Source organism: Gekko japonicus, unplaced genomic scaffold, assembly GCF_001447785.1.
Source record: "Gekko japonicus isolate JY-2015 unplaced genomic scaffold, Gekko_japonicus_V1.1 scaffold675, whole genome shotgun sequence".
Classification (NCBI taxonomy): Eukaryota; Metazoa; Chordata; class Lepidosauria; order Squamata; family Gekkonidae; genus Gekko; species Gekko japonicus.
Window position 1 is genome coordinate 565092 of NW_015175376.1, and position 20992 is coordinate 586083.

The window sequence follows — 20992 nt, forward strand, 5'->3', positions numbered from 1 at the left end:
AGGAAAAGGTGAAGGCAGCGGGAAGAGAGGAAGACCCAAAAGGAGGTGGATGGACTCAGTCAAGGAAGCCGCGGCCCTCAGATTGAGAGATATGAGCAAGGGTGTTGGCGAGAGAACGCCTTGGAGGTAATTAATTCATAGGGTTGCCGTAAGTTGGAAGTGACCCGACAGCAAAGAAGAAGAGGAAGAGGATATTGGATTTATACTCCGCCCTTCACTTGGAGTCTCAGAGCGGCTTACAGTCTTCCCTTCCTCTTGCCACAACAGACACCTGTGAGGTAGGTGGGGCTGAGAAAGCTCTGAGAGAACTGTGGCTGACCCAAGGTCACCCAGCTGACTGCATGTGGAGCAGTGGAGAATTAAACCCGGTTCTCCAGGTTAGAGTCCACCTCTCTTAAACCATAGTTTTTCGGGCAATGTAGAAAATGCCCCACAGAAAGGAAAGCGAACCACTCCAGCTTAGAGAGGGGGATATTTTCCCCTCTACCATCCGTCTTCTTTCAGGCTCTCTTATTTGTGCCAGTAAATTAAGTCAATGAACATTCAGAGATTTTCTTACCCGTAAATGTGTATATATACATATTCTACAGTATGATTAATTAGGTATTCCATATTGTCGTGGAATTTTTTTAAGAAAAGAAAAAGCCCTGAGCATGGTTAACATTCTGTTTCAGAAAAGACGATTCATTTTAATCTTCAGATGACATAATGAAACTAATTGCTTTTGTGTGTTCCGTGCGGCGGGTCTCGAATGCCGCAATCCTAAGTAGTGTTATCCCCTTTGAAGCCCGTTGACTTCAGAGGGCTCCGAAGGGTGTCGTTCTGTCTAGGACTGCACCGTAAACCTGCTGTCTGGGTGGAAATTGTGAGTGGGAGTAATGGGTGGATCGTGTTTGGAAGCCAATCAGGGTCCCAGCGGCATGCCTTCTCCAGTACCAGCCATGGCGCAGAAACAATTTGGTACGTGGTGTTCAGCGACTTCCGATACCGGCTTCTTGAAACTCAATCATCACTTCTGTATTAAAATTGGCCACCTGATGATGCCTCTGAAGGCCAGAAATTCTCGGCCCAGCCCAGACTATGTTGCTGTCTCAATTGGTCTGGTTTGATTGATCGGTTAGTCTTTTGTCGTTTAACTCTTTTGTTTTCTGGGGTTCTGAGCCACACTGACCCTTTTGGGACCGGGTGGGGGCAGGGATATCTTTGAGTAGAAGAGCAATGCAGGGAACGCGACTAACAGTATCCCACCCACCCACCCGTTTTGTTTTCTTTTCAGCAGACAGACGATGCAGCACAGACCGACGGCCAACAACAGACACAATCCTCGGAAAACACAGAAAACAAATCTCAGCCGAAACGGCTGCACGTTTCAAATATACCCTTCAGGTTCCGGGATCCAGATCTCAGACAAATGTTCGGGGTACGTATCCCCCCCCTTTTTTCCTGTTTTACATGCAAGGTCCTCTCCAGGCAGTCACCCTTGCAGTTCCCAAGTCCTGCCTCATATTTCATTGATGCTATCAGTCAAACCGTATCCATGTGCATCTCACCGGCATCTTCAATGCGGCAGGAAGTCTTTGTTCAGCTCTATGCATCTGGGCCCTGTGTCAGTTTCATATCCCCAACTAAGAGTCTGTGAGAATCGAAGCTTACTCCAGATTTCACTTCCACATACAATTGTAGCACACTGATCTCCCCCAAATGCTGCCCCTGGAGGACTGGGGACCCACAGGAACAGAACTCTATTGTTCTGGCCCCGCCGATGGACCTCCTGATGGCCCCTGGGTTTGGGCCACTGTGTGACACAGAGCGTTAGACTGGATGGGCCACTGGCCTGATCCAACATGGCTTCTCTTATGTTCTTATGTCTGAAGCAGTGATGCTCTGTCTTCGTGGTGCGGGGGGGCAGAGTGGGAGGGCTTCTGGAGTTCTGGCCCCACTAGTGGACCTCCTGATGGTACCTGGGTTTTGGCCACTGTGTGGCACAGAGCGTTGGACTGGATGGGCCACTGGCCTGATCCAACATGGCTTCTCTTGTGTTCTTATAATGAGGGGCAGATGTAGGTTCTGCAGCAGGAAGAGTGGGTTGATGGGAATTACTCCACCCCCTTCTATAAGCAGGTAGCTTAGTCCGGATCCAGGCCATTTGGTACACCAGAATCCTCCTAGGTTGGCATAGGTCAGTTGCCCTAGGTGTAAGTGTTTGGCTGGCCAAAACTGAGTCAGCAGAATTGGTATCCAAATGAAGCTATGGATCAGTGAGACTGTGGTGCTGCTGATATTTTGGTAGCCATCAGGGGGTGCTGGGCAGTCACCTCCCAGTCTTGGTCAGTCCGGGCTGTTGTGGTTGAAGGATCTCAAGAACCTGGAGCAGAAAGGGATACAGGGCAGCCCCGTAAGTGGGAAACGGGCAGAGAAGCTGGGTTGTGTTGGCAGAGAAAGGTGGGAAGGAGAGAAGTATTGGGCCCATGGGGACACAACCACATAGCATGAAACAAAAAAACTGGGTGTCAAAGATCTTAGCCATCCAACTAAATGTGGGGAATAGAAGCTTTCAAGAGAAAGCTGACGAAGGGATCTTTGACTCTTGAAAGCTTATACACCCAAAACCTTGTTAGTCTCCAAGGTTCTACTGGACTCAAATCTGGCTGACCGACAATCCAAGGGGCAGCGGAGTCTTCCAAGGCCCCGCTGTTGTCCATCACTGGGGGGTGAGGGAGACACACATTCTGGAAGTGCTTGTGACTCCCGGAGAGCCAGAGGGACACGCACAAATTAGAACAGCATAATGGGTGCACATATGGGAGTCATGCACACCTCCAGGATTAGCCACCAACATGTTATCAAAGAAAGCAAAACTGAGAACGGAAAACATCACATGACGACCCCCGCTCTGAAATCGTCAGCGGACTGGAGCTTGGCCGTGCCTGCCTGGCATATGCCCAGGAGAACTTGGGACCGGTGTTCCCTCTCAGCTGAGTCAGTGTGAGCTAGCTCAGAGTTTTTTAGCCTCTGGCTCACGCATTTCTGTCTCAGCTCAGGAAGGATGGCTCCAGAGCAAACTGATGTATGCAGCAGCCAAATCGCCTGTGCGTAGCTTTAATGCCAGCGGCTCACAACGTAGATTTTTTTGCTCACGAGACTCCACAGTTTAGAGGGAGCACTCCTTGGGTCCCCGGTGTTTTCCTTGTAGGCTTCTTGTTTGGCCTTTCCTTGTGCCACACTGCTTGTGTTTCTAACCCTGGCAGCCTATTTCGCGCATCCTCGTTAATGATACACGAAATAGGCAAATGCGACCCCGTGAGTGATATGTTAGAAAATGTCACACTGTAAAAATGAGATGCAAACAAACAAAGGGGAGGGGCGATTTGTCCAGCTCATTTGTACAAAATACTGTTTGGTTTTTAGCGGTTATGAAAAGTACTGGGTTCGCCGCATGGAGGACTCGGACAACGACATACTATTGCACACGTTTATTGTACTTAACACAAAGACTGACTCTAACGGCCAACAGGGCCAACTATATACAGATCCACCCAGCAACCCCCCCTTCCCATTGGAGGGTTTGAATGTCCCGCCAAGGTGGCTATTGGTTGGGTCTGGGTGATCCAGGATCCGAAGTTTCCATTGTTCTAGGATCCAAGCTCTGGCCTGTCCACGGACCCCTGGTGGCGGTCCACGTACATAACAGGTTATATGACCATTCTCTGTTTCAGAGGGAAAGAAACCCTGCCTAATTACTAGGGCGGCCAACCTCCAGACGAGGGGTGGAGTTCTCTTGGGATGACAACTGATCTCCATCTGGCAGAGATCACTTTCTCTGGAGAAAATGGCTGGACTCTATGACATCATACACCCTGCAGAGGCCCCTTTCTTCCCCCAACCCTCCCCTCCCCAGGCTGGACCCCCGAAATCACCAGGTATTTCCAAAACGGGACTTGGCGACCTTACTAATTACACAGTTGTAGGCCAGTGTCCTGTTTAGATGGAAGCAGATAAGCAGGCTGCAGTCCCTGCCAAGTGTTGATCAGAAGCAATGATAGGAATTTTTATTTTATTCATTCTTACCCCCATCTTCCTCCCCAATGGGGACCCAAGGCAGCGTACGCCGTTCTCCTCTCCTCCATTTTATCCTCACAACAACGCTGAGAGGTAGGTTGGGCTGAGAGCGCGTGACTGGCCCAAGGTCACCCAACGAACTTCCGTGACACAAGTGGGGATTTGAACCCAGGGCCCTCAGACACTCGTCTAACCCTCTTAACCGCTACACCACACTGGACTTGTTGATCTCTTTACATCTTTATCTGAGTGAGAACAAGAGTAGGGATTTCTTCAGCTTTTCTGGCTCGGAGCTTTTGGGTCCATCTGAAAGTGCTGGAGAAATGGCCACCCCAAAAGTGATCATTTTTGTTTGATCATTTAAGTTCCATCGGTTAATTTGGTATGGGAATTTCTGAAAGCCTCCTTGGGTTCCTCGGGAGGAAAGGGGTAAAGAAATGTCTAAATATGTATATATATATATTAATGATGCCAAAGAAACTAGGCTGGCTAAAAGTTCTGCTGAGAGAAAACTTCAAGGCAAATGTAGGAGTTCCTCCAAGCAAAAAGGCAATGCCAATGTTTCGCTATAAATTTCAGTAAACCTGGTGGATTCTTTTCATTCGCTGGTTCTCTAGAATGTCATCAGACTGTGCCAAAAGGGACCTCGGGACCTCCTTTTTTGGGGGTGAAGTGTCCAAAACTGTTCAAGGGAAACCAGAATTTCCCTAAGCATGCTTCACATGTCCCTGGTATAACACCTTGCTGATGTTCAGCCTAATTCTCTGGGACATTCCAACGGACATTAAATTGGAAAGAAACCAGCATTCCGTTAGAAGGTCCCATTTACTTTGATGAAGCCCGTGCAGAATAACTTCCTGGTGTATCACGACTGTTTCCCTTTGGTCAGGCAATCAGCTTGCAGTCCCCCCCCCCCAGGCCTTCCTGCAATGAAGGGCTATTTGAAAACACATAGCCGTTAACCGTTTCTCCCGCTGCGCTAATTGCACGTGTCTGTCAGGGGGATGACTGTGCGGTCAATAAACCGGTACAGGGGACATAGTCAGGATGAGTGAATAGTGGGATTTCATGACCACACCCCTGTCCTGCTTCAGAGCTGCCATCCGACACTTCCCCAACCGGATATCCCCACCATCATCCCGATGCAGCATATGTAACCCATGATGCGCTCATGGGACTCCCTCTGTCTCTCTAGCAAATGCTGCCACACCTGTCTTAAAAAGAGTGTACATCTCTGCATCCGCAAAGCAGTGCACGGACAGAGGTTCACCCCGGTGTTTAAATGCATGGGGCAGGCATTGCTGGAAGGGAGCTCCATACATGCACTGTCACAGTCATGGGGCTCCGGTATTCGTTTCAATCAGCTGCATTTCAGAATCCAGCTAGTATCGCCTCCCGAACTGGGGGAGTCTTCCCGTGGTACCGTTTTAAATGTTCCTAATGTATAACCTTTTTTAAAAAAAATGCTCATGTGACTTCTTTGTTTCTTTGCAGCAATTTGGTAAAATCTTAGATGTTGAAATTATTTTTAATGAGCGAGGCTCCAAGGTAAGCAGTTGAATACACCTGTGGAAACGCTTAATTTGTTTGAAGTATTTGATATGTTAAAGAGAAAGCAACTGCACTTCTGTAATAAACCTTTCCTAAGTATCCACTTTAATCGAAACATCTATCGGGCTTTTCTACACTCCTCTTTCTTTCTTTCTTTTTTTTGTCAATTTCCCAAACAGCGTGAAATTCATTGGCCTAATTTTGAATCCTTTAAAAGGGGATAATTTCAACAACGATAAACTGTCACCGGTTAAATGGGAATATTGCTTTCTGCTTTTAAATATAATCAAATGTTGTCTGCCGATTCTTTCTACTTCCCTGATAATTGCCTCACTCATTTTTGCAAAATTAGTTCAAGCTTGCAGAAAAGAAAGGGGGGGGGAGAGTGATTGTTAGAATAGGTATATATTCTGCTTTAAATGGAAGCAAGTAATATAATCTAATATTCTCTGGAGTAATTACTTGATCAGATGTGATTGTTCCCAATTACGAAAGTGCAGATGTTTTCTCAGTTAGTTAAAAATTTCAGTTTGCTAACCCTTTAACATTCAAGGTGCTTTCATATTTGTATAACAAAGTAAGAGAGTTAGTCTATGCTGTCTGAAAATGTCTTATTTTAGAAGCAAGGTTGTTTCAGAGGTTAGTCAGTAGCACCTTAGAGACCAACAAAATTTTCGGGTATACGCTTTTGAGAGTCAAAGGCCTCTGACAAAGAGAGTTTTGACCCTCAAAACCTTATAACCCGGAAATCTTATTGGTCCCTAAGGTGGTAGAGAAGTTAAATCTAGCTGTTCTCCTTAGGTTGGAGACCACAGATCCATTCTACTAACAGCCAGACTTCTCCTCGGTTCAAGGAATCATCTGTTTTTTTCCACAGGATTTCATGCCAAGGAAGGCTACATCTAGAGCCAGTTTGGTGTAGTGGTTAAGTGCGCGGACTCTAATCTGGGAGAACCGGGTTTGATTCCCCACTCCTCCACTTGCACTTGCTGGATGACCTTGGGCAAGCCATAGTTCTGGCACAGCTGTCCTTGAAAAAGAGCAGTTTCTGTCAGAGCTCTCCCAGCCCCACCTGCCTCACAGGGTGTCTGTTGTGGGGAGGGGAAGGGAAAGGAGTTTGTAAGCCACTCTGAGACTCCTTCGGGGAGTGAAGGGTGGGATATAAATCCAATCTCCTCCTCTTCTTCTTCTAGAGAAAGCTCCTTGCTCCGGGGGAAAGCCCCACTAGTAGTGGAATGGATCTGCATCACCCAGTCCTGGGATTGCAGAATGTCAGTTACAGGATCTCTCTGTGTTGGATCACCCATGATCTGAATGCGTAGGTTAGATAACCAGTGGGACACAGAAGGGAGCCTTGGTCTCATGTGCCTGTGACACCATCCTGCGATGAAAAGTGGTACAGAGCCACGTGACATGATATAGGCAAAAGTTCTCAATATAGGCGATATGCATGGTGGCAGAAGGCACCGGAGGCCAACCCTCACTGCTATCGTGTGCCCAGCATGTGAGTAAACCCATCAGTACTAAAAGAGAGGAAAGACAGTCATAGAATCATAGGACCACAGAAGGGGCCATACGGACCATCTAGCACAACCCCCTGCCCAATGCAGGACCAGCCTAAAGCATCTCTGACAGATCTTCGTACAGCCTCCTCTTGAAAGCTGTCACTGGAGCTCACCACCGCTCTAGGCAGCTGATTCCACCTTTGAACCACTCTGACCGTGAAAAGGTTTTTCCTAATATCCAGCTGATACCTTTCTGCATGTCATTTAAACCCGTTGCTTCTGGTCCTCTCCTCTGCTGCCGACTGGAACAGCTCCTTGCCCTCCTCCAAATGACATCCTTTCAGGTATTTAAAGAAAGCGATCATGTCACCCCTCAATCTCCTCTTCTCCAAAGTAAACCTTCCCAGGGCCCTCAGCCTTTCCTCGTAGGGCTCAGTCTCCAGACCCCTGATCATCCCCGTCGCTCTCTTCTGCACCCTCTCAATTTTGCCCACATCCTTTCTGAAGTGAGGCCTCCAGACCTGCACACAGGGCTCCAGGTGCGGCCTGACCAAGGCAGTATACAGAGGGGCTATGACCTCCTGCGATTTTGATGCTATGGCCCTTTTAATACAACCCAAGACTGGATTTGCCTTTGTTTTTGCCACTGCATCACACTGACTGCTCATATTTAGTTTACAGTCCACTCTTACCCCAAGATCTCTTTCGCATACACTACTTCCCTGTATGCTTAGTCATGCTTAGATGACCTATGTCTGATCAGGGTCATTTGGCCTCAGGTCTTTCTCACCCACCTTAGATGTTGCTCCCCGCGGTGGGAGAAGTGCCTTGTACTAACCGGGGGTGGGGTGGGGGGGACAAAGCTTCAGAGTATGCGTGCTGTTCTCCTATGGTTTTAATTCTAGTGTTCACACAACCCCAAAGACACTGGAGAATTCTGGTGTGCCCTGTATAGCCACAGGATCTCCAGCTACCGAAAAAGCAGAAATGAAAACTTCTGTTCATAGTATGGTAATCTGTAAAGGAAGCCAAGACCCTCTTCTTTTAAAGAGTCTTTCCTCTCTTGTAGTAAGATGGTTTTATTTGTGAAGGGGGAGGGTGAAAAAGAAATTTCAGGTTATTTCAAGAAGTTGGGCTGCATTTCTGATCACCATGTGGACTGGTTGCCGAAAGCTTTTTAAAATCATTGAAATGTCAGGTTTTGCTGCCAGTTGTAGGTGAAATGTTTTGAATGCTTAAAATGCAGGAATGTATCTGTTTGAAACGTGTTCTTGAAATGGTAGTGAAGTTAGGTGATAGTGAATTGCTTAAAGTGGTACAAAGAACAGTGGACTCTTTCCAGGAGCTTTGGCTCTATTTTGGGGTCATGAAGTGGATTCGGTGTTCCCCAGCAACAAGAACCATTTGTATTTGGGCACCCGGGCACCATGTATACATAATTGTTCTGCACATGGGTGGCACCGTTCCTTTTCACGGAGGGCAGCTCCTCTCTGAGATGGTTCTGCCTGGTGGCCATTGCCACAGATGTGGAACGTGCCAAGTCCTGTAATGGGTGGAAGCTGGAGGCTGTCAGCCTCTCCAGAAGGGGCCATCTGCAGACCAATGGCAAGGCTGATTCCTCCCATGGTAACAATTATGTATACAGTAGCCACGAGGATCAAAAAGAACTAGGTTGCCCTCACATAGATCAAGATAGGCTCCCTCCAGCCTTCTCTTACTGGGCAGTGTGCAAGCTTCTAGCTGCAGAGGTCGTTGCACATGGTACTGCTTTGGACAACCTAATTCCATTTGACTCCCATCCGTTGGAGACTGTGGACGTTCATGCTTTCAAGGAGGTAGGGAGGAGACTCGTGAAGAGAATCCATCCAACGTGTAACACTTTAAGCAAATTCTAAGAAAAATAGTTGTAGGAGTGACAGTGGGCTTGTTTGCCCATAGCCCCAGCATGTATGTCCAGCATTCTGTGGAGTGTGGGAGCAAGAATTGGGCACAGACGTTGACCCTCCCCTCCAAACTTTACAGAGGATGTTTAATGTGAACCAGGGCTTATCCACTTTTTCTTTCCCCCTTTGGTGTGCACAGTGGAGAGCCACATAATAAGTATACTCACATAGGCCACGATTTACACGAAACATCCTGTGCCACAGTGCAAGGTGCGTGAGCCCGTGGCTTGCTCTGACACTCTACTGCATGTCAAATGTGCATGCCCGGGCCATGTGTAAATCGACCCAATGTCAGATGTGTGAGCCATGTTGCAACTGAGAAGGAACATTTAAGAACAGTAATATGGAATAGCTGAACATTGCTCCAAATGGCTGCATTTCTGAATTCTGTTCTTTCTTTACTCATACCACATAATTCTGCTTTATCTTTTGAAAGAGTCAGGGAAGTTTATTTTCAACCTCAACTTTGTTTTCTTGGCGGAGCTTATTTTCCTCCTTTTTCTTTAAGGAGAGAAAAAAAGTAAAGGTTGTAGACCCAAACAAAACTATTAACACCCCGAGTGTTGCATGACGGACATGTTTTCTTTTTAAACCACAATGGCATGAGTAACTAGCCAATGTTCTAGATTAGATTTGCATTTGGCGTTGAAATTTGTTGCACACGTTTTTGGTTTGTATTTACGATCAGTTGAGCAAAAAAATCTGCATGCTGTTCAAAAGTGATTCGCTTTCTTTTCTCACAGTTTATTTTTTTTCCTATGTGATAACATCGCTCCATCGATTTAGATGTTTCTTTTCCCTTTCTTTTTTTCATTAGATTTCTTTTTTTCCTCTGTAGCTACAATTTAGAGACGCAGTAAATAAATAAATAAAAAGGTATTTTGGTGTTCATTCTTTGACATTCTTCAGGGGATATGCTCTAACTGATGAAAGTGAGAGAGAGAGAGAGAGAAAGTTGTTCACATTGGGTCGCTTTATTAATTGCACATCTCGGTACAATTATAATTTTTCTAATTTGCATGTTACAGAAATGAAGGAAGAACGAGAGCCTATTAAATTAAAGAGAGACAGAAAGTGAGAGAGAGAGAGAGAGAGAAACACAAACAAGAACATAAGCAAAGAAGTGGTCATTGTCTGAAATAATGATGTGCATGTTATTTTCCCCCCTCTTCCCACCTGCATGTAGGGATTTGGTTTCGTTACTTTCGAAAATAGTGCTGATGCCGAAAGGGCGAGGGAGAAATTACACGGCACCGTGGTAGAGGGCCGTAAAATCGAGGTGCATGTTCAAAATATTTTCCTTTTCATCTTTTTTATAAATGTCTGCTTCACTCTCATTTGTTGTTTCTGATGCATCGTTAGTGTCCTGTGTGCTTCCCTTTTTTCCCTTCCCATTGTTTTTTTTAAATATATATATTTCTCTATATTTATTTATATATATCAATATGTATGTGTGAGAATATATATAAATAAAGATAATCTGGCCATACTTGGGTTTATTAATTTTTTTAAAAAAACAAACAAGAATCAATTGATTTTGTAATTATAATTATTGCTGAAAGTTGTATGACCGAAGCGTGATGAGCTTTTAATATTTTGCTGTGCTTTGAAAGGTCTTGTAAATCAATGGGTGCAATAGATTTTAAAAAATTGGAAAAAATAAAAGAAACAAAATTAAGTGGCAAAGCAAACCAAGAAGATAGTTTTTGTTTTTATTTCATTTTTTGTTTTTTTGTTTTCCAGTGCAGGGTTGATGCAGGATCTACAGTGGCTTCCCAAATCATTCAAATTGGGAAATCTGAGCAATCAGCCTTGAATAGTTGATTAACAAAATCTAAAACAAAAGTTCATTTTCGTTTTGAACAATCCTGTTACTTTTCCCAAGAGAGTTTAAACCCTTTACATTTAACATGAAAATATGCCCCCTGAACATCTTCTCTTTTCCTATGACCACTGGATCCCCTTCAACACTGCCTGAATAATTATTTGTTAGAATTTAAAAGAAAAAGACAGAGACAGAAAGAGAAAAAGAAACAAAAAAATTACCAATTGAAAATGCTGTCGTCTTTTGAGTAAGATGTCGCATGTTTTGCCTTTCCATTTTCCCCCCTTCGACCATAGCGCTTAGGGCCCTCACCAAACTCTCAGTAACCATGGTAACTGTATACATACCCCATGCCGGCGATGGTGCTGAATGGTAAGTGGCAAAATCCATCCGCCGTTTCACGTATATTTTTTAAGCGCTGATATATATATACCACGTGGAGTTTTTTTGACTTGTCGTATTAAGTTTTCTTGATGCTCTCTCTATATTTTTTTTTCTCTATATCGGTACGCCTGTAAATTTTGAGTGTCCATTTTAAGCAAGCCTTGGAGACACTGACTTGGATTGAGGATATGACTTTTGTGCACATCTTACTCAGATTGTTAACTCCATATTGTGTTAAATAATGCACCCTCTTTTATCCTTTTGTTAGCTGTGATTTTGAAAGCTTGAATGATTTTGTTAGTTTTCTTGCCATGAACAAACAAGGCTCATGTTTCCCAGTGTTGAATGCTACATGTTGCTTTTCCAATGGAATCTCTCTTTGAAAGGGTTATGTTGCACAATGCTTAGATCCGTTTGTCCTTTCCCCCCTATTTTCATTTGACCTTTAAGTTCTTCCCTTGTACATTGTCTCTTTCCCCCTTTCTACTCCACTGCATGTTCCTTCATATGGTACTTTTACTCCTCTTTTTTTTTTGGAAATTTTCCGTTTTTAAATATTTTATCGTTTCAGTGTTACCATGGAACAAAAAGCATGCTCTTAAGTCTTCAATTATGCAGAACCTTTTTAATTTGCTTTTAATGTCTCTTTATTAAAGTTTAAAGGAGATGATGTTACTTTATTGAAATGATTTGTAAGTTTCTTTTTTTTAAGAAACTGGTGATGAGAGTAAATGTAATTATAAATAGTTTGATTTTGTTATGTGCTTCCTGCTTTTTTGTTCTTTTGAATTTTTTTTGGGATATAAATTAAATTGCATTTATACATAACTAATGTCAGCAATAATGCATGTGTCTCATTAGTATCATGAAACCTTCTCTTTTGCACAAACGTTACTAATTCTCTTTTCTATGTGCTTAGGTAAACAATGCAACGGCTCGCGTCATGACAAACAAAAAGACCGTAAATCCATACACGAACGGTAAGGATGTGAAATGTTTCTTCAGATTTTGTACCCCAGCATATTTGCACCAAGGTACTTGTTCTTGATCTGTGGTGGTGCAATTTTTTGTGTGAAGAACATGAACACAAAGAAATGGTTTGTGCCGAATCAGACCATTGGGCCATAGAACCCCACATGGACTGGCACTAACTCTTCTGAATGAGGTCTTCCCCTGCCCTTCTCTCCCAAGATTCTTGTGTCTATGTATCTAAGGGCTCAAAGAGATGAGAACAAAGCTCATCTGCCTTGGTCCATCCAGACTTCTTCGGGCTTGTCCTTCCTTGGAACTGTGCGGGGAAGGTTGATAAGGGGGTTTAACCACCAGTTCTGCTCCACTCAGATCTGCTATTCCGAACAAGGCGCTACTCTCTGTTTTCTTGCCAGTGTTTTAGAGGGCAGGAATGAATTTCAATAGACATGTATATGCACGAGAAAGGAAGCTCGATGCTTTCGATCAGCACTCCAAGAATTTGCTACAGCACCTCCTGGCTCCTTCCTAATGCTCAGTGGCCTGCTTCATGTCTTATCCATACAAGTGTGAACCACTTCCTTCAGATACAGGTCCACATACCCATTAGCACTTCGAAGGCAGATGGGGGAAAATGCTGTAGGATTTTCCAAAATGCTATGATTGACACAATTTTGGTGAATCCTAGAGCATCACCCTCAACATCCTGATGTCATTCCCAGCAAAAAAGGAACTGATGTCACATGGCAGCATGCCTGCCCCTGCCCCAAATCTTCTGCCTCGCTTCTCTGGCACACCTAGTTCCACACTGTGCCGGGACTCCATGAGGTCATTATCTGTCTTATTGCATGTTCACCCCACCCTTCCTCCAAGAACTGCATGGCTGCTTGTATAAATTCCCCCAACACACAAACACATGCTACATTCCCATTGAAGACAGTACAGAGCTCGATAGACCAAACGATCCAATTCCATTGAAGACATCTTCATGCGGTTGTGAAATCTTACACTCCCTCACTGAAGACTGAGTTGGGCTCTTTGGAATTAGAGACGAATACACAGATGTCATTTCGGGGGGAACGCGGGGGAACGCAGTTCCCCCGGGTGAGGTGCAGGGGGCGGGGCACATGATGAAGCCCCGCCCCCTGCTTCCGGCCACGCTATCAGCTAGGCTATAATGCACGAGCCAAATTCATCCACTAGGCCATTGAGAGCTAGTGTAGTATAGAGAGTCAAAGACCCGACATTGGACTAAAAAAAAAAAACCCCTCCAGTGGCTGTTGGCAAGCTGTGGTCTAGTGTGGATGCTTAATGGAGTTAGAATGCTTAGAACTGGGGTTCTTAAGAGAAATTCTCTTAATTCTTCTTCAGCCAGTTTCTCCCTGGAATCCAACACTGCATTCCTTTCCCTCTTTTTAGGAATTTGGAGTCAGCCAATTCCATTTTGATCGAAAAGATGTTTGAACAGAGGAGGGGCAGGAAGGGAGGTTCTGCAGCATCTGAGAATTTAACTCTTATCGATGCTTAGAGGCAGGCAGCGTCTTCCCAAACCTTCCTATCTTCCTACTAGAGCATAGATTCCTCTTTAAAGAGAAATGAAAGAGAAATGCCTCTTTTTTAAAAAAAGGGGGGTGGAGAAAATGAGAGGAACCAATCGCTATAACTAAATAAGTGAATTTTTTGGGGGAAAAATTTCCCCTCCCTATAGCAGCACTTACCTTGGACACTCAACGTCCCCTCTTAAGCTGAAATTTCCCTTTTCTGCAGTTGGTCACTGTCTTGGAACAAATTCTTCTGAGAGCTTTGGAATTGGCTGTATCAGAACTTTCTACTTGGCCAGTTCCTCTTTCCATAACCCTGTAGCTTTCTGAACGATGATCTCATTTCCCCAACTCTCCTCCGGAAAAAAAACAGACCAAAAAGGAAATTTAACACAGCTGATCAATAACAGCAGTTTCACGCAGCCGTCTGAGGCAGGCATCAGCCATGCAATAAGACGGAACTTTCTCTCCCCCCCCCCTTCTACATCCTTGAGCTCGTTAGTGAGATGGTTTTTGTCATCAAAAGTGGGGCAGAGACAAGCAGGCAGCTTTATTTTTTAATTATTCTGTCATATTTATCTCTCCCCGCCATGGGAAAATGAAAAAATAAAATAAAATAAGAGTTCTCAGCTTGACATACAATTATTAAGCTAGTCACCGTAAATCAGGGTGGAGGTGTGTATGGAAATTCCTCCTGCTCTTCTAGTGAAAACCCCCCAATGAAACCTGGTGGTTTTTTTGTTTTGATTTCCCCACCTTCATCTAAACACGTCTAAGCCAAGCAATGCAAATGAGCTTCCTTTCGTTCTTCCTGAGTGTTTCCTAAATATGTCATCTCCATGGAAATCCAAACCCAGTCAGACAGACAGGGAAGTTTGATTGGGTCACAACATAGTATTTTGCTTTGGCACTGACAAATGAGATTTTATCCATCCACTGCATAAGTTTAAGAGGTGTGCATTTGCATGTGTGCATGGTTGGTCGGAAGTAGGGGGATTCTTCCCCAAGCAGGCTGAGTTTGCATCCATTCACATCGATGCAAAAAGCTCGGCTTTTTGGAGGAGGAGGAGGAGGAGAGGAGGAGGAGGAGATTGGATTTATACCCCGCCCTTCACTTGGAGTCTCAGAGCAGCTTACAAACTCCTCTCCCTTCCCCTCCCCACAACAGACACCCTGTGAGGTGGGTGGGGCTGAGAGAACTCTGACACAAACTGCTCTTTTCCAAGGACAGCTGTGCCAGAGCTTGCGACTGACCCAAGGTCACATCAGCAGGTGCAAGTGGAGGAGTGGGGACTCAAACCCGATTCTCCCAGATTAGAGTCCGTGCACTTAACCACTACACCAAACACTTTTGAAATATCAAAGGAAAATCCAACCCAAGGGGCAAGGTGCACCTCCAGACATTTGATGATCTCGATTATACAGCAACCAAAGGGAGACCCTTGGGGGCCACACCATTTTTATGAGGTATAAACCAAATAAATTGTGGATCTCCCACAGGGCCCCTAAAAGTGTCGCGTAAATTACTGCTTCTGTGCAAATCTCAGCTCGTGCACAGGTTACGTGCACTGGTATGCACACCCAACCGTCAGAAGTCGACTTGAGAATTTAGCCCAGCTCACAGGCTTTTCTCCTGTTGCATGTCGAATGTGGCATGAAGCCACGGCACAATTTGGCCTACCTAGAAAACACACAAATGGGTCGTACAAACCATGGTTCATATGAATTATCTCTAGATGCGCACCCTTAAGCCTGAGATGTTCTATGCACAGTGCGCTGGGGGGAGATCTGTGAACGAGTCCAAGATGTGTTCCAGCGGCCCTCACATATAGAACCTCAATGCTAGGGTAATGGGCAGACCGGTCCTCAGAAGCCATACTTGCCAGTGAAACCAGTCTAGCAGGCCCAGTTCTTTTTTCTGGCTCCCCTTTGAGCTGTCTGGGCAGCTGAATTCTTGTCCGTCTCTCAGTATGAGGTTCTTGCTGATCTCTCTATAGATCTCTCCGTGCTTGCTGATGCCTCTCTTTCCATGGAATTCAGCAAAAAGCAGTAAACCTATGCGTTATTCTTTTCCCTAAAAGGAAAGCAGTTTCTTTTTTAGATATCTTGATTTCAAAAAGAATAAAATTACAATACAATACAATTTCAAATCACTCCCCCCCATTTTGGAACAGCTCACCGTCAACAAAGAAAATTGGGAGGGGCTGTGGCTCAGTGGTAGAGCATCTGCTCGGCATGCGGAAGGTCCCAAGTTCAATTCTTGGCTTCTCCAGCTGAAAGGCAGAGATGTGAAAGTCTGCCTGCCCCGAGACCTTGCTGAGCAGCCGTCGGTCTGAGTAGGCAATACTGGCCTCATGGTCTGGTTCAGTAGATGGCAACTCTCTGTGTTCAACTGCAAACAAACAAGCACAAAATGTAAAGCTTGTTGATACAGCAGCTGCTGAATTAACACAGGTGGAGACTGGAGGAAAACAGCTTAGCTTCACTCTTCTTGGAAGACGTTCAGGGAAATAATCATAATTAATATTTATTTATTTATTTATTTACCCGTATATCCTGCCCTCCCCCGCAAGCAGGCTCATATGGCAGTGTGTGTAGTATAGTCAGGAGATCTTAAGATTGTCTGGCAGCCAGAAGTTGTAGCTCTTTTAGAGTTATGCACCACTAGGTCCATGGCCTGGTGGGATCTGGTCCATGGGGTTGCAAAGAGTTGGACTCGACTGTGTGACTGAACAACAACAACAACCACTAGGTTGCGAGTTAGACTTTGTTTTTAAGGCAAGAGACGTTTCAGAGATGGTTTGCCATTGCTGGACGTTCAGGGAAGTATGTGCTGATCCCCTACAGAACTGTGCAATGGGTTTGGCAAAAAGACAAAGACTAGCCCAGGGGCACACAAGGAATACCACTGGCTGATGCCAATATGGAGAGTTTATCTCGAAGCAATTTTAGGGACATCTAGCAAGGGGCATTAATGAAATTCTCCCGGAAGTTCCAAAATCACCTGTTCTTGTTTCTATCATGGAAGCGGCATATCCAGAGTCTTTAACTGGTTTAGGTTTTTCCCCTGAGCACTGTGCGGCTGTCTTTTGGCCCTCTTCCACATCGCTAGTTTCTGGTGTGATCATTTATATCATATAGGGTTGTTTCAATATTCCTTTTTGTATAGAGCTTTATCAATGTGCCGGGGCGTATGTTGGCTGTCAGGAACACGCTACACAAAAACAGTTCATGCAGTCAGATCCAGTGTTTTTATTGCTGCGCGAGTACTATTGGTAACATGGGAGGGGGGAATTAACTTGAGAATTAATGTTAGGATCATAAAAAACCAGAATTCAGGAAGGGAAGAGTGCAGTGTGATCTTGTGGAACAGTGCCTGGGAGAGTGGAGCTCCCCCACGTCTGGCCATTGGCTCCGAGTGGTTGCAGGGATCTCCCCCCAACATTGCTGTCTGAAAATCTTTTGAAAAGTCTAGAGTGAATATGGGGCACTCTAACAGCAAAGTCTGTGTTCTTCTGCCGAGGTATGCCCTAGGGGTGATTTTATTCTGGTTTATCCCTTGCTGCTTCAACCCCCAGGCCCCTGATTTGATTGTGTGTTTTCCTGGTACAAACCAAGGCCTCCCCCCCCTCTGTAAAATGTATGGATTTTTCAGTGTCTTTTGACCACCAATAAATCAGTATTGTACATACATATATTATACATAGAAACAGTGTGCACTCTGCATGCCAGTATGACAGAAATGGCACATAAACGTCTCAAGAAGCTAGGACCATTGATCAAAATATTAATGATTCGAAAAACTCATGAGATCAAGAGCATCATCTCCACTTATTGGGAATAGGACCAACATGGGGCCCTGTGATTGGCTGGCAGTATAAAGCCTCTGGATTGGCCCTGCTTATTCCTCCCACCTCCTCCCATTGCTCTACTGTGCAGATGTCTGCATGAAGGTAGTTGCTTTCTCTTTTTTTTCTTCCCTCCAAAAGTTTCAACCTGAGGAGATGAGTGTTGTGACAGCAAGACAAATTCATGGAATTACACCCACGGTGGCGAATTTACCTCTCCCAACCGCTAACACAGGGCTCCTTGGTAGTTCCTCATTCAGATATGTCAAGTCTCTCCTTACACTTGATTAACCCACACAGTTATGGGCCAGCACATACCTCATTGACAAGACAAAGTAAAGTTTAATTGCTGTTATTTTCATGATGAATGAAGTCTTTCCTGGGTGAGCTTCTCCGGGTTAGATGATACAGCCATCAAATCGGGAGTGGGAAGGAAATGAAATATGAGTGCGACTTTCAGCTAAGAGCATCGATCTGCATCATCCAGAATACCAGTTTTTTTTTCTCCCTTCCTCTCTTTCCTTGGATAAATTGAGGCACCATTAGTATAACTTAAAAATCTGAGGGTATCTCTCAACCTCTTTGACAGAAGGACCTGACAGATCTGGAAATGCAGCCCAATCACTTATATTTTTGGACTGAGCAGATGGAATTGGGGGGGGGGGATAAAGGTATTCTAGCAAAGTAGATCTCCTGCAATTAAATATGTGACTGGGGTACGCGTTAGACTTAGATCGGCTTGGGTTAGGCTGCCCCAGCATGCTTGTTGGCCCTTCGTATTTTTAATTGACTCTTTTGTCCTTGTTTTTCTTGTGTTTATGTGAAAATGTGGGTGTTGGGAGAACAGTCGAAGCAGATGTGGGTAAGCAGAAAAATGGTCAGAGCGAGTAACTTAATGTGGAAAAGCTGGACATTCCAATTCTGGAATTAATTTTAGACATTCTCCTAGTTAAACTGGGATTAAGGTGGGATGCAATGGTGCAGAGACAGATAACAACACAATGCAAACGATGGTGCAAGGGGCAGTGTTCCCTCTAAGCTGAGTGAGTGTGAGCTAGCTTTCAGTTTTTTAGCCTCCAGCTCACACATTTTTGTCTCAGCTCAGGAAGGATGGCTCCGGAGCAAACTAATGTATGCGGCGGCCAAATCGCCGGCTCACAACTTTAATGCCAGTAGCTCACAAAGTAGAACTTTTGCTCCAAGACTCCACAGTTTAGAGGGAACATTGGCGGGGGGCAATCTACTCATTCACAGTCAAAACAAAATAAGCAGTCTAGGGGAGGGCAAAGAAAGGCAGAGAGGATCGTATGAAAGCCGCCACGTCTTGCCTATAGAAATAAGCAGGGCTTTTGTTGTAGAAAAAGTCCAGCAGGAACTCATTAGCATAATAGGCCACACCCATCAGCAGAAACTCATTAGCATATTAGGCCACACCCCTGACCGCACCACGCATTAACATATTAAGCCACATTCCCATGTTACCAGAAGTGTGGTCATCCAGCCACACCCACCTTTTGCTTCTTATTCTGTTTACCTTGTTTGTGGTCCAAACTCAGGGCCTTTTTTTGTAGCAGGGACCCCTTTGCATGTTAGGCCACACACCCCTAATGTAGCCAATCCTAATGAGTTTCTGCTCTTGGGTGTGGCCTATTATGCTAATAGTTCCTGCTGGGTGTGGCCAACTTGGGAGCCAGCCGGAACTCCGTTCGTGTGCGTTCCTGCCCAGAAATAGCCCTGGAAATAAGTCAGGCCTGACTCTGCAATCCCACCAAGGGAAAACCCAGTTGGTCCTTTGGGTTACCTGGCAACCACCCAGTTAGCAAGCCAGCACTGCTGGCGGTGCCTTAAGTGTCGCCAAAAGCAAGCCCTGGGGCTCCTCCTTATAGCAAACTGCCAGGGCATCAGCATCTAGACGATGGGCCTGAAACTGATTCCAACCAGGGTAGCCAAGTGACCAAGATGGCAGCTCAACCAAGACGGCTTGAAAGCAGCGGGCGGCGGCACTACGGAGGTGCAGAGTCAAGGAGCGTCTTGTCGTGGCGTACACGCTCTGTCCCAAAGAGCAAGCAAAGACCTGGCTCAGAGGTCGTCGCTCAGCGTAAATCGAGACTTTGCCCACAACTCTTCACAGCCAGTGGCCCCATCAGAATGGGACTTTGGGATGGACGTCTGTAGTTAGTGAGTCAAGCGAGACTTACTTCTGAGTGGATGGGTGTAGAATCAGGTTGTTCTCTTCCCATCCATAGTTTGTGTTAAGCGGCTGTCTGTTGAGACAGGATTGGGTATGGTGGGGCTTGTTGAATGCCCATTCTCTCTCTTTTCGTGTGCAAGACCGTTCAGTCCAGAGTCTGAAACTACCTAGCTTGCACCACTGTTTAAAGCCAGGCCTCGTTAGGAGCCAGTGGAGTGCTCGGGAGAGGGAGGAGACATGGGGGGACCTGCAGAAGCAGTCCCGTGCGCTTTCCCACCGCACGCCAGCTTTGAATGTCTCACAGTGGGGAGCACACGCACAGAGTATGATTCCTGGCTGATCCCGGCAGGTAAGCCAGAAGTATACCACGTGCGGTGATATTTGGGGGCTCTCCCAGAGTCTGTTTGGAAAGGACTGTACCACCAGGCCCATTAAACGTTTGAATGGGTTCTCAGACCATCTCTTGTGTCCACTATGCACAAAAGTGTTTTTTTTCCTAACACCAGGGAGAAAAAAACCCATTTTATTGTTATTCATATTTCATTTTCCATACCCAGAGGATATTAAAGGGATATTCCTCTGACCATTTCTTCCAGAGGGCCATGAAGCATATAACTGCCTACAGAACTTTATTATAACCATTTTATGGATAGTCGTATTTTTGCGCTTCCTCTCTCTCCCTGTGTATATATATAAAAAGCAACCCGTAATAATTATGAACCCCCTATTATAACCCTAGCTCAATTTTCGGTTTTATATGTTTACTGTAGGTTGGAAATTAAATCCAGTTGTCGGTGCAGTCTACAGCCCAGAATTCTATGCAGGTAAGGATATCTCTCTCTCTGTGTGCATGTGTTTTGCTGTAGCACAAAAGGAATTGACCCCATATAATGCCTTGCTTCTTTGCGTCTCATTCATGAACTGATTTGTGAAACCGATGGCCGCCAAGTCAGTGACAGACATTTTATTTATTTGTAATTATTAAGGAAAAGAAACGCAACAGTGGGAATCCAACAAGATGAGAGAATGGGAGATTTGTGATTTGGTCACCACCAGTGTTCCCTCTAAGCTGAGTTAGTGTGAGCTAGCTCACAGTTTTTTAGCCTCCGGCTCACACATTTTTGTCTTCGCTCAGGAAGGATGGCTCCAGAGTAGCCAAATTGCTCGCTCACAACT

At 45.2% G+C, this 20992-nt stretch overlaps 1 protein-coding gene across 2 annotated transcripts in view; it reads left to right on the forward strand.

Annotated features, from left to right (window-relative positions):
* Positions 1–20992, forward strand: part of RBFOX1 (RNA binding protein, fox-1 homolog (C. elegans) 1) — a 188688-nt gene that overhangs the window by 56725 nt on the left and 110971 nt on the right. For both annotated transcript variants that reach the window (XM_015425535.1, XM_015425536.1), the window contains exons 3-7: positions 1277–1420; positions 5554–5607; positions 10245–10337; positions 12187–12247; positions 20587–20640. In XM_015425535.1, coding sequence (XP_015281021.1) covers positions 1277–1420; positions 5554–5607; positions 10245–10337; positions 12187–12247; positions 20587–20640 — 406 coding nt within the window. The remainder of the gene's footprint in view (positions 1–1276; positions 1421–5553; positions 5608–10244; positions 10338–12186; positions 12248–20586; positions 20641–20992) is intronic.